The following is a 17,178-nucleotide window of genomic DNA, read 5'->3' on the forward strand; positions in this document are numbered from 1 at the left end:
GGAGTTGAGGCTGCCACCTTGCATAAGGGTTGATCTAATTATAGTTTGGGCATGATCCCCATGGTGAATCTCTCTTAGAATCTGGCCGCAATAGTTTGAGTCACCTTCAGTCAGGTTGTTGGCCTTGAACACCCTATTCTGAAGACCAAGAAGCTACAACTAGGATGCCACAGTCTGGAATGCATGATCTGAAGGTTGTGTGGTTCGTATTTGCAACCTAGATGAAGGTTAATGGGCAACGTATAGTTGGAAGGTCTAGTTGATGGAAGCCGCAGTCAATAAAAGGGTGATGTAGTAGACTGCACTTGTGCCCTAACCTGTGATCCAAATTACAATGATGAAGCATGCAGAGGGTGCCAGAATTACAGTTTTGATCAAGCCCTTCTTTTGTCTAAGGGTCTTAAATTGACAAGTCATTCTGACTTTAAATTATTGTACTCTCTCTGCTGAACATTTGATATTGATAATTAGAATAATCATTCAAGGGTTTTTCCCTGGCTTGAGCCATATCCTTGTGTTCTCCTGTCTTGGCTTGTCTTCTGTATTTATGTTGAATGTTCTTTCATCAGTTACTGTCATAAGTTAATGATTAATGTGATTGTTAATGGATTAATGTAGTTAAATATGGACTAATGAAGCAATTGCCCTAAGCAAAGAACATGTTAATTAAAAATTAACAAAATCCCCAAGCCTAAAACGAACAAGAATCTTTAGAAATGAAGATCTCATTCGAGAAGACCAAGTTGAGGTTAGGAAATAAGTCCAAAAGGTCAAGGAGGCAAGAAAAGAAGGGAAATGGATAATCATTAGGAATAAGAAAGCTATTATTAGAGATAGTGTCCCAAACACAAGTGATATATAGGAACTTGCGTCACTTTGGATCCTCTTCTGGAATTGCCGTGGTTTTCCATGGTGTAAAGGTCCTATGTTAAGTTGGACCCCAAGTGATATTGACCTTATTCTTTTAGTTGAAACTTGGGAACATGACGAATCTAGGGTTCCTCACCTTGACGAATTCAGTCTTTGGTCAGCTTGGAATAAGAAATCCTCCCGGAGGGGTTTTGGTGGTATAGCTTGTTATATAAGGAACACTATTTCCTCTCACATCCGACTTCATAAAATCAACCCCTTCAATTAGTACATTTGGATCAAGATCTCTGATTCTACCACCAATAAGATCTTTCTTGCAATTTGCTATTTCGCTCATATCAACTGTACATCCTATAAGAAAAACAACTTGGATAAAAATTGTCCTTTTAATACCCTATAAAAAGACATATACAACCTAAGGAATGAAGGTAGTATCCTTTTTCTTGGGGAATTTAATGCTAGAACTGCTAGTAACCAAGTTATTATGTTAAATAACAACTTAAACCCCGACCCCTTATGGCTTGATGAAGATAGTAACTTAGCTAATAGATTCAAGAGAAACTCTGAAGATATAATCGACAACTTATTCGGTACTGAGATCCTCAAACTTTGTAGTTCCCAGGACATAATCATTTGTAATGGTATTAACAAGTGGCCTCTCTCCGATTAGATGACCTGTTTCCATGGGCTAGGTAGCAGTGTCATGGATTATGCAATTTCTGATACCCATGTCCTCAACTATATTACAAACTGAGCTACTTAATGGGTACAAGCCTGACTCTGACCACATACCTTTGTCTTTATCTCTCAATCTTGTTATGCATACCACCCACATCCACAAGACTAGTGAAAGAAAAAGACACATTCGCTTCAATAGAAGTAATGTTGACCTTTTCTTAAGGGATTTAGAAAAGATTTTAGGCTCCCCGACTTATAATAACAACATTGATCAAATTTATTACCATTTTACTACTACCCTTTTCACTACTATTAGTAAGTTCTCTAATGAGACTTCGTATAAACAGAAAATAGACCTTCCAATCCTCGGTATGACAAAGACTGTGAAATTGCTAGGAAAGCGATTAGAGACACTCCTAATGAAATCATTAAGCTTCGAAATATAAGTTTATACAAAGCTCTCATCAAGAGGAAACTACAAGACCATTATGATTAGCCACATCCTAGCCAAGCTATATGGGCTCATTTTGGAAAAGAAGCTTAGCCTTTGACTTGAAAACCATGGTAAAAGAGCTAAAGGGCAAGCTGGTTTTAGGAGACATCACTCGACTATCGACCATGTTTTCACTCTCAAGATCATTGTAGAGGAATGTCGCAATAGTAAAGTCAATCTCTCTCGTTGTTTTGTGGACTTTAGAAAATCTTTCGACACTGTTCCTCAAGATAAGCTCTAGGAGATACTTGAAGAGATCATGGTTCCTCCTTAATTGAGGATTGTTGTGGTCCGCCTCTACGAGACTGTCATTTCCAAGCTTAAGACCATTGAAGCGTGATCTAAAGATATTAAATTCAATATCAGGGTTAAGCAAGCGTGTCCCCTATCCACCCTTTTTTGCATTTACATCGATAAGCTTGAGGAGTGTCTAGAAATTGCAAGTGCAAGGGCACTGAGTTTGATGGTATAATCATTACTCTTCTCCTTTATGTTGATGATATCATTCTTCTTGGAAAAAGCCATGATGACCTAGATAAACAACTTAAGACTCTTCATGTCTATTGCTCCAAGATGGGTATGGCAGTTAATGCCAACAAGACTAATGTCATGATCATTAAATAAAAAAAGATCACCCATGGTAGTTTTGTTTATGATAACCATTGTTTAGAGCAGGTTTCTTCTTACAAATATTTGGGTATTGACTTTGCTCATCAGCTCAACTGGAATTATAACATCGAGAAAAGAGTTATTGGAGGTTGGAAAGCTTATTATGATCTTGAAAACAATTGTAAGTCGGTTGATCTTTACATTTGGAGTAAAAAAATATTTCTCTTTGAGACTCTCGTCACCCCTATTGTCTTATACGTATGTGAAGTTTGGGGTTGCAGTATATCCAGAGAGTCATGGAGAAAGATTGAGATGATTCAAAAGCAATTGATAACCTACAACCTAAAGATCAAGAAAAATACTCCCTATCCTATCCTCTTGATCGAAGCTGGCATGTCCCCCATTGAAAGTACGACTATGTTTAGATATCTGATGTATAAGAAGAAGCTTTACAACATGGAATCCAAGATAGTGTCAAAGATACTATTACTTCCAATTTTAAGGACAAGTTATGGGATGATAAGGAGATGAAGGGTAAAAGGAAGCTAAGATACTATAAGGAGGTGATCAACCCCGCCCTTGATAACCATAATTATATCTCTGTGTTGACTAACACTAAGAAAACAAATGAACGTTGCTAGGATAAGAACTAATTTTCATGAGCTTCGAAGTGAAACCGGGAACGGTCTACTCCCAAGACTTTCTGGGATGATAAAATTTGTCAGATTTGTGATACTAAGAAGATGGAAGATGAAAAACACTTCCTTTTAGACTGCATGACTATTACTCACATCTGCTCTCAGTTCATTAACATCTGCCACACATCCAATATTCTTGACTTATTAAGCCAGCCTAACTATAACGATCTTGAAGTGCTTCTTTCTCTTCTTTTTTATCACAAAAACAAGATTTTGAAGAATCATAATTATATTTTTTTTCTTTTTTCTTGAGGTCCGATAGACTGCATTGTCTTAGTGGACCACCACCACCACCACCACCACCACCACCACCACCACCACCACCACCACCACCATCATCATGTGCAATATAGTTAATTCTATATAAATTAATCCTATATATATATATTTTTTTATTTTAATTATTTTTAATATTTTATAGGTTTAGAGAACCTTTTTTAAAACTGAAATTTGGTTTAAAATTATTGTTTTTTTTTCATCTTAATCTTGATCATAAACCACATTATATAGTTCAAAAATCGTGATATAAAAAACATTAATATAATTTATACAATTTTTTTTTCCAAAAATTATAAATAAGGGATAAATCAAAACTATTAATACCATTTTAACCCTCCATATCTAGATTTACACAAATAAATGATCATATGTATGAAAAAGGTTATTTTGCCCCTCATTAATGGATGAATTGATGTTCATGTTTCATTCTATAATAAATTGATGAATTGATGTTCATGTTTCATTCTATAATAAATTTTTGTTTTTCGAAATGTGTTTTTAAATTTCATTTATTATGAATGGATGTTCATGTTTCATTCTATAATAAATTTTTGTTTTTCGAAATGCGTTTTTAAATTTATGAATGAATAAAGGATTTTGATATTTTTATAAAATATTTTAAGTAAAATTTTAAAATGTTTTTATTCAATTTTATTTATAAAATTATTTTTTATTAATTAAAATACATTTTTCAAATTTCAATAAATAAAATATTAAAATATATTTTTCAAATTTTAATAAATAAAATACGGAAATATAAAAGCTTCGGATTTTTATAAATAAATCAAAGAAAGGAGAGAGATAAAATTTGATTTAATTTTTGAAAAATATTTAATGTAAATTTTTTGACCTGAAGTATAAATTAGCTAATTTGATTAAGGTTAAATATTTATTTCATATTCAAATTTATAAAGAGAGATTGAAAATAAAAATCAGATATTAAATTATTTCATAATATTTTTACTTACGATAATCTTGATAATAACATCTCACATTCACATTTAAAGAAAAGAGTTAGAGAATAAAAGTCACTTTGACTGCTTTGTACAATCCTAATAAAAAAATAAATCTGAAGATAAATAAATACTCCTTTTATCCCATAAAAAAAACCTAGCCCAACCTGTACTCAACCCAATTAAAAAAAATTAAAAAATAAAAAATAAAATCTGAAATAGCCCAACATGTACTCAACCCAATTCCAAAAAATAAATAAATAAAAAATAAAATCTGAAATGGGTTTAGGGGAACCTTTAAACGAAGGGTGGATTCGCCGACCTTTAAACAGGACCACATTCGATGTAAAGTTAAAAACAATCCGTGGAAGAACTCGGTGGCTAACCTATTACGGAACGTGCAGATATTTCCCATCTGCCTATATTCGTTTAGAGTCTGATCAGAGTGGAGAAAGGGAAAAGATATACCTGAAAGAGCTCGTCATATCGGTGATCTAAAAAATCTTGCAATTCAATTAAATCAGGGGTGAAGTATTTACAGGCAAGTATGGAAACAAGAATGGAGATCTTTCCCATCTGTATATATTCGTTTAGAGTCTGATCAAAGTGGAGAAAGGGAAAAGATACCTGAAAGAGCTCGTCATATCGGTGATCTAAAAAATCTTGCAATTCAATTCAATCAGGGGTGAAGTATTTACAGGCAAGTATGGAAACAAGTATGGAAACAAATATGGAGATTGAGGAGCATCGATGGAAAGATGTAAATCTGCCTGCCCCCTTTAAGAAACAACTGGAGCCAGAGCTAGAAAGAGAGACAGGAGAAAGAAGAAGAGGGCGTAACATTATGGTCAGCGTAGATCACGGGCCTCTTAGCAAACATGCTTTTGATTGGGCCATTGTACATCTCTGTCGCATGGCGGATACACTCCATCTTGTTCACGTTGTTTCCAGTTGAGTGCAATTCTTCTGTTTTTAGCTATTCTGGCTTTTAGTATTTGCAACAGTTCAAGTTTGGGTTCAAACATAAATTAGCTTTGTGCTTATTAGATCCCTATGCTCTCATAGTGGCTTGGAGCTGGGATTTATAGTCCATTAATTGGCTTCACTCATAATGGCCCTGGTGAATTGCGGTGCTATCCAAATCACCTTTTCGCTCATGTGTAAATGGTTAAAGCCCATTAGTTTAGTTTGCTTCTGTTTGTGCTTTTCTGTATGTGAGAGAGAACAAAGGCTTTGTCTATAGGGCTGTTGAATCCTCGTTGCTTGAAGCTTAGGGCTGAATAGTAAAAGCCTAGTAATTTGTCTTGCCTCTGTGTGTGTCCCGTAGAGAAGGCTGATCCTATCGTGGGGATATTTTGTTCAGTGGACAAATCATAGGGTTCAAACATAAATGTATTCCTTCTTGATATTTAAGATGTTTCCGTTGTACCCAATGACAGCGTCCAGTTCCACCACCAATAAGAGCTTGGACGCTATGCACAACCACCAGGGCAGACTCCGCGGACAATCGGTTCAATGGCCCCCTCACGGTAGCTTGCTGACTACGTTTTTATTTGAAGAATAAAATCCTTGTGGGGGCTATGTTTTATTGACCCTGTATGCCTCCCATGGGTAAATATGCGTTAAGTACCCGTTTACTAGGCATCCACTTACTCATGAACAATGGCTTGAGAGGGTTTTTACCATTTTTAACTTAATGTTCACTTCGACTAATTGCGCTATTGTAATGTAGAACTAGTAGGCTACACTGTATTTCAAAAGCTTTTATATGTTTGGGAACTTTTATGGAAAGATTACCAAGAACCCATTGAGACTAATAAGCTTGAGACTATTGTTCCTTATTTTGATATGTGTTGAATTGCAACACTTTCGTATCATGCAGACTTTACCAGACGTCCTCACGTAAGAACTTTGAGGACCTCACAGCCTTCTGAGAGGACATTTTGCCAAAAAAAAATTATCCGTTACCTATTGTAACTCACAGGAATTAGCAGAATTTGTCTTCCCATGGTGTTTTCAGAATGATACATTGTCTGGTCTCATTTCTTCGCTGAGATTTTGGTTGGATGTGAGCAATACCTCACTCATTCTAGTTGCAAAGGCTGGAAATGTAGCAGTAATAAACTATAGTGTACAAGTGATATCTTTTGGAATTGAACCCTGCGATCAGGGAAGATGGCAATATGAACCATAGTCTTACCTCCAATTTCCTCAATAAATGTTTGGTAGGTTGTCACAGTGATCATTCTCCACTCATTGTTGTGAAAGAGTTGTCACAGTGATCATTCTCCACTCATTGTTGTGAAAGAGTTGTCACAACATTTGAAGATCTTCCCAAAGAAATGTTTATATAAATTGATAAGTTATCATTTCTGAATTATATAGCTATATAGTATACGATAATCAGTTTGCTTGATTACCTTAACAAAAAAACAAAAAACTAGATGTATGAGATGGATTGCATGCACTTGCTCTTGCTTTACTTGCTTAAGTAGGTAGGGGAAAGGCAATCTTGAATCTTGATGTAACGCTAGTTTTTTTTATTCCTTCAGGAGGGATTATAATTGCATCCCTTCAGTAATATAAATGCCAGGTTTTTCAAAAGATGGAAAAAAGAAATGATACTAATATGCTTTAGCTCTTCGTGCGTTTTGGATCTATTGTAGCATTTGGTTATCATCCCTTCAGTAATATAAATGCCAGGTTTTTCAAAAGATGGAAAAAAGAAATGATACTAATATGCTTTAGCTCTTCGTGCGTTTTGGATCTATTGTAGCATTTGGTTATTTGGTTTTAATTATGGTACGTTTTTATCTTCTTGGGTGTGTACGTGCAAGGAAAGGTTGACCCCAAGTCTTTTGAGGAAGTTGTATAGTATTTACATTCTCCATGTTAATGATCTGTTAGACTTCTTTCTCTCTGTTTTTCTTACATGTGAAGTTCTTTTGCTTATTTCCGATAGGTACAGTTTCTTCTGCCCTCCATCAGCCATCTTCACATTTCTATACACTCTGGTGCTAAGCCAACACAACTCCAATTTTGGAATTCTTCATCTCTGTGATGGGGCATCCGTTCATCTATTCTTTTTTTATCTCTAAGTATCTATCATTGTTTTTAATTTTATATTCAAAATGGACTTTTAAGATTAAAGTTTGGAATATATGGGAAATACAATTATACAATGTCATAATGCGCAGCTTCTCACTCTTCAAAGAATTGGGGACACTTCATCTAGCAAATGACCTCAGCTTCTTGCTAGTTTTGGAAGAATTCTAGGAATTGCATTAAGCATTCCAGAGTTGGTGGTTATCCTCAAACCACCGCAGGTTGAGACCTCCCTTTTCAGGTTGAGGTTATCCCTTTTTACACAGGTTGCAGACCTCTCTTTTCCAGGTTGAAGGTCTCCCTCTTCAAAGCATTAGGAGCACTTCCTCTAGCAGAAGACTTCAGCTTCTTCCCAGTTTTGGAAGAGTTCTAGGAATTGCATTAAGCGTCCCAGTGTTGGTGGTCATCCTTAAACCACCAATTTATACCATCATTTCAGAGAGCACGTTCAACCTAGTGCTACCATGTATTTTTGCACATTTTGTATTACAACTCTCTTCTTGGACTCACACATACCCCTTTGGATTAAGGGGGGAATGTTGGACACCTAATCCGCTAAAGGTTACGGTGTGGAAGTTGAACAGTCAAAGGAAGTCCAAGAGGCCTTGGAAGATGAATCCAAGGGTTACAAGAGTGTACTATAAATGCATATCATGTGAATAAGAGATATATTGAATGTTTATCTTTCACATTGGCTGTTCACAGTCCATGTATGTTTGACAGTTACATGGTGTGGATGATCCATAAATTGCTGTGGATATTCCATTGGACAATTTGTTACAATAGCTTGGATAAAAATAGACTGAAATCTTCACTGTGAGGGTTAATTTCCTTAGATTCCAGATTTATTAATTACTGTTTTTTGCTTATGCATGTAATAGATAAAATGCAGAAAATAGAGAACAGTAAAATACAATCATACACCAACCACAATGACCACAGTATATGCTTTGGGAAATCCTTACAGGAGAAAAATGAGCTGGAAAGTGAGGCTGCTTTGCTCTCTTTTCTCTGCAGTGGAAAAAGTGCTATTACAAAGGAGAAGACACTCTCTATGGAGTTACCTGAGACCTGTTGCCTGATAGGATGCTACAAATCACTAAATCCCCCCTGTTTTGCTCTCTCACTCCCACTTCATGTTACTCTGCTCTACTATGGAGCAAGATACAATCGAAATGAATGGAACCCTTTTCCTCCTAATGGCCTGGTTATAACATAGCTCGATAGCCAATTAGGGGTTAGGTTTGACTCCTTCAACTCTCAACTAAAGTTACAACTTTGACCCATCTAGAGTCTTTTTAATAGCCTCCACATGGCTAGTCCCACGTGCATAAGTAATGGGGCCAATGTAACATCCAGTCATACCATGGTGGTCAAACATGATAGGTCAACTTTTGGGAGACATAACTATTACATAAGGAATCCAATGGACAGGATTTTTGCACTATTGGAAATGCCTTTAAGTTTAGAATAGTGTCATGGTGTCATACAATTAAGAGGGAAAATTTTACCCCCAAAAATAACCATTTAAGTCCTCAAAATGGCCATAGAAGGTTTCAGACCCCAATTCTCCAAATTGGGTCCCGTTGACAAAATTGTTCCCACAAGCAGGTTCCTCCAATTTTTCCTCTTTGAACACATCAAGATGGATGAAAAATAATATAATGATTCAATTCGGATCAGTGGATGAGTCAGATATACCAAAAAGACTAGGCACTTGTGCTGTCGTTCTTGCGTAAGCCATTCTCTTTCTACTTGTGTTTCCCCTTGATTTTGGATACAATATCATTTTACTTTATACAAACAAGTAGTCTGTGACCTAGCTGCCTTCATTGATGATGGTCCATGAAGTAGCAGTGAAGAATTGATTTTTCCCTCCAATTGTTACAATTTTTTGTTCTAGTTATCTAAAAGTATCATTGAAGTTTTCAAAACATTTAGTTTTTGATTGAGAATAACAACGTTGATTTTATATTCAATTTATTCACCTGCACTATGTCTGTCTTATTTGAGCAAAGGCAACATTTTTGTGACTTAACTTCAGATTAGTTTTGTATACCAAAGTCATGATGCTGTGTCCTTCTACAGAGAGAAGGATGCACAAATTTTAGACTCATCATTTGGTCTATATGGCTTTGCGATATTGTTTTCATAGTTTAACACCCTACGTTCTCTTCTTTTTGAGGCAAGTTGTAACTCTCTTATTTTTGAGTTCTCAATTTTGTTTTCATAGCACCCTGGCCTTTCGTTTTTGGATAAATTGTAAGTTTATCATTGAAAAGATCACATTACTCAAAATCTAAATAGATTTTAACGATGGTGCTCTGAATAGCTTTTGCTGATCAATATTTGTTTTGGATGATCATGTTCAATATCACACTTTGAATTATTAAGAGAGTTTCTCCTGGAGTTGGTTAAAGATATTTGGGCTTCTATATAAACTTAGTTTCTTCTGTACCATAGATGAATTCAGATTGATGAGAGTTCTATTTCAATGAGCACAGATGCGGATGACGAGGTGCTGTTTGCAGCCACACAAGCTCTAATGGAAAGACTTGCAATAGAAGCATATGAAGTTGCCATGGTAATTCTAATAAGAAACCTTGTAAATGTAGTCCTTAGAGACTAGCTCCATTGATTCTAACATTCATGTTGATTTTGTCACTGAAAAGGTACAAACAGAAGCTAGGATTTTGGAGGGTGACGTAGGCAAGGCAATTTGCCGTGAAGCTGAAAGAATCAAGCCCGCTGCACTTGTATTGGGAACAAGAGGCAGGGGAATAATTAAGAGGTAAGATCCTTATATTTTGAATACTCTGCGTCTTCTTGTAAGCTTAAAGTTGTGTTTAAAGGCTAGAGGATATCTGAATTATAAGTGTGCTAGTGTTTCTTCAAATATTTCACTGTTTCTGACGTCTTCTATGGTTTAAACTTTAAAGTGTATTGCAAGGGAGTGTGGGTGAGTACTGCTTCCATCATTGTAGCTGCCCTGTAGTGATTGTTCCTCCCAGAGGTAAAGTTCATTTACAGTCTTTCTTTTCTCACAAATTGAAAGTAGCTGTTATGTATTTATGTCTGGACCTGCATACAACTCTCTGTTTCAATGCATAAGCTTTTATCCAAATCATGTTGTCGGGTTTCAAAAGGACTCAAGCTGCAAAACAGTAGCAGTGTATCTTCCCAACCAAATGCGTTGGTTATCATGAGACGAAGTCTATATATATAATAACCATGGCTATGGCAAACTATTTTAGGAGATCCATAATATTAGTATCAAACAAAATAACAGTGGTGGAATAATGAAAACAATGGCAGCGGACACACTATAACATACCAGGGTTTAAATGGGAAATCCAAATACTGGGAAGAAAACCCACTGTCGAAATTTGAGAGCTTAAACAAGGGTACACTAGCACAGCAGATAGCATAAGTTTGCAAGAGAAAGAATTGTCAATAGCTAACCTATCTGACTCGGGACGTCTCTACAAAGCCCAGGGTCAGTTGACAAGATCAATCCTGACTAACCACCCTATCTAATGGCTTGTTTGATCTTGGCAATCCTGATCATAATTTTTATTTATTACATTGTTTGGCTCGATTCCTTGTGGTCTATAACTACAAAAACTGTGGTGTGTTCACAGCTTCACACCCAACACATGCCTAGATAACACTCAAGATTATATTTATCTGTATACATAGATTTAAAAATACTCTACCAACTCTTATGTATTTCGTGCTATTTTGACAGAGTCTGGAGACCAATCAGTAATATAGAAATCTCTCCAAAGGTCCATTTCACATGGACATCAGGAAGCATATTTGTATTTGGTATGATTTTAGCGCCACTTTCAAGTGATGGTGGACTGATCTATTAGCAGAAATTGATTGTATGTATGTGTCGAACACAAATGATTGTAAACTAGCTGACCAAGCCGGACTGGTCTAATCATTGTATTTTGGTTTTCATAAGTTGTATATTCCACTTCTGAACTGTTTCAGATGAAGTTTGTTGTCCTAGCCATCATATGGGTTTTTCTAGGCCAATATGTTGGTACCATGTCTGCTTTAGATCAAGCTTGAGTACTCATAAAAATATTAGAAATTGTTTGAAGCCTTAGAACAAATGCTTGTATAATTGAATCATTTGGTATTTTCTTTTGGGGCTAATTAGAAATTGTTTGAAGCCTTAGAACAAATGCTTGTATAATTGAATCATTTGGTATTTTCTTTTGGGGCTAACGTAGAATAAGACAGTTGTCATGTTTTCTAAATAATGGAAGAATTTTAAATTTCACGATGTAATTTCTCTATTTATTAACTTCAGCCAAATCAGGGAATGCCTGAAAAATTATTGATTGCTAGACTCTACATAAAATATGTATCAGTTTGTGACATTCTCTGTTCAAATGATATTTAGTATTTACATGGATCTCTTGGAAGAATATCCGACTTTACATTGAATTTTAAACAATAATGTAAACAATAAAGTTAACATAAAGTAACTGCCTGTAGGAATCCTTCTCTGCTTATATTCCGTTAAACCTGAGAATATTTCCATACAGCAAATTAAGGACATAAAAGACATCAACTCATTATTTTATTCATCTTGCTTTTACTTATTGCTTATGCCATTCTTCAAGTTTTCTTGAGAGTAGCTGCTAATAGATGAGCGTTTGAGCAACCATGAACTTATTACTTTAGCCACCGACAATTAACCTACCAGATTCTTCATCACATCTTCTTGAGAGCAGTGGCTAACAGATACAAGCAACTGAGCCAACATTGAACCTACAACTCCAAGTGCCTGAGCTTTAGCCACCAACAAGACACTGGGATACCAGGTTAATTCTGTTTACACTCTCGCTTTGGCTATATTCAGGACAAAACATTTAAAATTTAACTGACGCTTGTGTAATTGACATAGAGCAATGAAGAGTTTAGTTAAGATATTTACTACCATGTTTTAAGAAGTGTAGAATTCAAGATTTAAGTTTCTTGAATATTTTTTTGTTTAGAAAATGATGATGCTGTATATACACATGTTCGGTTCTTCCATGAAATGTGACTCGGAGCAATCTTCTCTATGACAAAAGAATGGCTGTTTTATAGCTGCCTATGTATTTCTTCCTTAAATTGTTGGATTCTTTGTAAGAGCAATGGAACTTTGGTTCTCATATTTTAACATCACAGGATCACTTTATTCTTAGTCAACATTGGTGTGTAGTGTTTTCAATCACAATATTTCCTTTGGTGCTTGTGCAATGAAAACACTATTTCAGTGCTCGACACAACAACAATAGTAAATAGATAGTCAATTGGGGTTATCTTGGGTGGTTGGGTAGAATGACTATTATCTTCCTCACCTAGGTTCAAATCCCCCTAATGACAGGATGAACATTGTTGTAATGGCTTCGTGCCTATGAATATCATTGTATTGGTTGTTGGAAACACTGAGGGGGAAGGGGAGGGGTAGGGGGAGGTGGGGAGCGGAGATGTGAATCAATATTTCACTTTTTCTTGCAATTTAATATCATAAATCATTAACTAGTAACATCACATCAAGGAACACAAGATCTATCTATAAACAATTTATTTATTTCTTGAGGGAAGCTACAACTCCCTGTTTACTAGCTACAATTGGAAGGGCTACACCCCCTGGTTTACCAACTCCCACTGGAAGTAGGTGACAATATCCTAACGGAAGCTACAACTTCCTTGCCTAGCACCACCCTGCCACCCTTTACAAAAAAGGTAGAACAATAACTCTTGGGCTTCTGTACTAGGGATAATGACCCAATTACAATAACTTTCAAACACTTCTATTTCTTCTAAGTATTTACAACTTTAGGTTTGCTCCTTGAATGTCCAAAATATATATATTGTTGTTACTTTGAATTTTAATTTTCAATTTAGTCCAAAAGAAAAACCCATACCTCCTATAATCAACCTTAATGCTTACTTCACCTCAAAACTAGTTGTATGAACAGATTCAAGGTAGGCCTAGGTCTGCTTTAGGAAACTTGTATTTGCCTTTGCCTTGGAAAACTTCATAATTTGATCTTTCTAGGAGCTTGGGCCTGCCTCAAAAAACCTCATAACATAATTTGGTCAAGATTGAGTTGTCCACAGACCCGTGATCTCAGTAGACCTAATTTGGGGCCTCTTCTACTTGGTTTGAGCAGACTGAAATACCTTGAAACAAGCCTTGGAAATTTGGTGTAGAATAGTCTTCAAACCAAGCCCCGGGAAGGCCAAATAATATTCTCAAAAGGGTTTCTTTTCAGGCCTCAGGAAGGGCAAAATTTGTGCCTCGGGGAGGCCGAATTGTGCTACAGATAGGCTGAAAGAAATTACTAGAAATGTGCCTCAAATTGCCTTCACACATAGCTTCTCAAAACAATCCTGTCAACGAAACACCATACAAAAAAAATACTCCCGAACTTGCTCCAGAAGAGGTCTCAAATGCAACCTTCTTCTGATACTTCTTTTTAGGGCTCGACTCGTGCTAAAATTTATTATTTCCTTTTTTTTAAACAATGCTTGATCTTCTGCCCATTGATTTCCACGACTAGGGCATATATATATATATATATTTTGAAAAGGCCTATTATGGGGCCAACTTTGTCATTTAAAAAACACGGCTTTCATTAGATCCAACCTGAACCAATTAGGGCTGACTTGCACATAAGAAAATACAAGATGTTTGGCATCAAGTTGACTAGTTAAGAGGAGGCTTATATCACTAAAAAAATATTTTTTGTTCAAGATGTTCTCATTTAGGGTTGTCTCAGACATTGAAGTAAGGCCAATTTAAATTACAACTTTGACCTCTTTCTAGGGGCAATAATGAAATATTAAGGCCCTGAATTTGTGGGGCAAAAACAAAGCGTACCACCTATCAAACAAAATGGTGTGACAAGGGTTACCAAATTGAAGTGTTCTCACATTCAAATACACAAACTTGTGCACACATAATCAAACAAGTGCTGACCCATTCACCCTTTGACATCAATGACAATTTCTTGCAACAGTCTCCCTCTTTGTCATTGATGTCAACATCCATGCCCCCACTGTCTCATGCTCTCTTGTCTCCATGATTTGCTTCCTCTCTCCCCCTTTGAAATCAATGGCAAAGGGTGAATTATTTCTTTTGCGTTGCTCCCCCTGAACACATGGCATTTAACACTAATTTTGTTGTCTTGTCCTTTCCTTGTTTTTCTTGAAGCTCTTTTGCTTGGATTAAAGTTTCTTTTGCTCTGCTTTGTCTAGAATGTATATGTTGTTTGGTCTTCTTGTAGCTGTTGCAACCAATCTTTACGAGTCTTCTTCTTTGATTACACATTTTTGGGAATCAAACATGAGATTATACCCTTGATCACACATTTTGTCGATACTTAGAAGCTTGTGCTTCAAATCCTTAACTAGCAAAGCATTTGTTGCTTTGACATGTTCACTTCCAAGAGTTACTACACCTTTCCCAAGTATCTTGATGTAGGAGTTATCTCCAAATGCAACACTGCCGCTTTTTCTTTTTAAGCTGACAAATCTGTTTTATCCCTTGTCATACGTGTTGAACATCCACTGTCTATATGCCATTCATCTTCTTCTTTTCCCATTTCATAATTGGTTTCTTCATCTTTATGGTTGGAGCATTTTCTTTCACAAGCCTGCAATCCTGTGCCTTGTGACCAAGATTGTTGCAATTGTAGTATACAATGTTTTGATTCATTAGTGGTTCTACTGGATTGTACTTTATGTTGATAGATCCATGAACATTTCCTGATCTATGGTAATTTCTTGCAAATCCATAATCATTCCTGCTTTTTGCATAATTTCCTCTTGTAATGATTTTACAATGAATTGTTTTATGTTTTATGAGAAGATTTTTTGGTGTAAATCACATTATAATACATTTGTCGACGCGTTTTGAACCAACAAGTGTGGTTCATCGTCAAGACAAGTTGAAGACCCAGATCATGCAGCGAGGGAGAGCAGATCTTCCAACGGCTATACAGGACTGGGCAACTACATTGTACCAATGGCTATATTTGACCATGAAACGACTAAATTTGACTAGCCAACCGGACTGGACCAAGGGATAGGGACATGGACTAATATTATATTTGATAATATAATTTAATTATAATAATATTATTAGATAAATAATTATTCAATGTATTAATAGTGTTTAATATCAATATTATTAATATAATATTTTTTAATGTTCTGAGTGCCATTAATGTATAAAATAATAATCTTATGAAACGCTATTTATCAATATTTATTTTAATACTTTTATGTTAGTCATGTTTATTATTTAAGTGAAATGTAAACTGTGTTTATGTTAATAGTAAAAATAAATCTAGGAAATATTATTATTATTTAGGCACTTAACATAAATAATAACATAGGGAACTCCTATTTAACTATTGAAGAACATTGGGGCTAGGGACAAACCCCAATGTGGGGAAACCCTTGATCAATTCTTCCTATATGTTCTTCAATAGTTCAAGAGAGAGAGAGAGAGACAGTACATTTACAACAGAAGTCAACACTTTGACTTTCTAGATAAGAGAATCGATCATCTCTACATGAGATCAGTGGAAGACATGCTGCTTCAACTGATTCTCCAAGGTGACTACTTCACCTATCATTGTGCTGCATCTTGTCCATGTGCTGCACCTCACTGTGCTGCACCATGCTACAACATCATACCATGTTCCTGAGGTGCTCCACTGCTGCGCTGTACCTCATCACGCTATACACAACTTGCTGCTCTTAATCATCATGCTGCACACATCATGCTGCTGCACTAGCTGCCACTGCTTTATGAGATAGGTCATCAACATTCAGTGAAAAGTATACGACTCAGCATGTTAAAACATTAATCTAAGTGAAATGTAAACTTTATTTTGTTAATAGTAAAAATAAATCTAGGAAATATTAATAATAATAATCAAGTAAAATGTTAACTATATTTTTGTTAATATGTTAATAGTAATTTGTTAATAGATCTAGGGATTATTAATATTAATAATAGTATGGAATATATCATTACTCCTAATATTCCTAAATATATAACTATAATAATAATATTATAAAATTAATTATTATTAATATTAACGGTTTGGGTAACTTATTAATTAAATATAAACTTAAAACATTAAGCTATCTAATGTAAACTTACTTTCTAATTAAATATAAATTTTAGATCAATAACCATCTATACTAGATAATTTTTTAAACCCATTAAGTTAGTTATATAATGTACCATCTAATAAATTTAAGGAAAAGAACATGAGGGAAATTTCTAAAATAACTAAAACCAAAGAGGAATTAAGGAGAGAAAAATATTTTCATTCATGGAAGAGTAGGATGATATTTTGAAGTTATTCTATCTTGGAGGTGGTTTAATCCATTTTTGATAAGCAAAACTTCTTGAAGTAACAACATTTCCAAACTCCCTTTGAGTTTCTTCCTTTGGAGGCTTGGG

General features: G+C 35.4%; 1 protein-coding gene across 1 annotated transcript; it reads left to right on the top strand.

The window, feature by feature from the left end:
* The first annotated feature begins 4,929 nt into the window (after positions 1-4,929).
* Positions 4,930-11,859, top strand: LOC149246371 (universal stress protein PHOS32-like). The gene is made up of 5 exons (XM_089457894.1): positions 4,930-5,530; positions 10,190-10,269; positions 10,358-10,476; positions 10,625-10,698; positions 11,434-11,859. The coding sequence occupies exons 1-5, from the start codon at positions 5,287-5,289 to the stop codon at positions 11,457-11,459; spliced, it is 543 nt and encodes a 180-aa protein (XP_089314020.1). The 5' UTR covers positions 4,930-5,286; the 3' UTR covers positions 11,460-11,859.
* Positions 11,860-17,178: the final 5,319 nt, after the last annotated feature.

The sequence above is a fragment of the Pinus tabuliformis genome, chromosome 7, assembly GCF_031772625.1.
Source record: "Pinus tabuliformis cultivar Carrire ecotype Pingquan chromosome 7, CPIR1, whole genome shotgun sequence".
In the NCBI taxonomy this organism is placed as follows: domain Eukaryota; kingdom Viridiplantae; phylum Streptophyta; class Pinopsida; order Pinales; family Pinaceae; genus Pinus; species Pinus tabuliformis.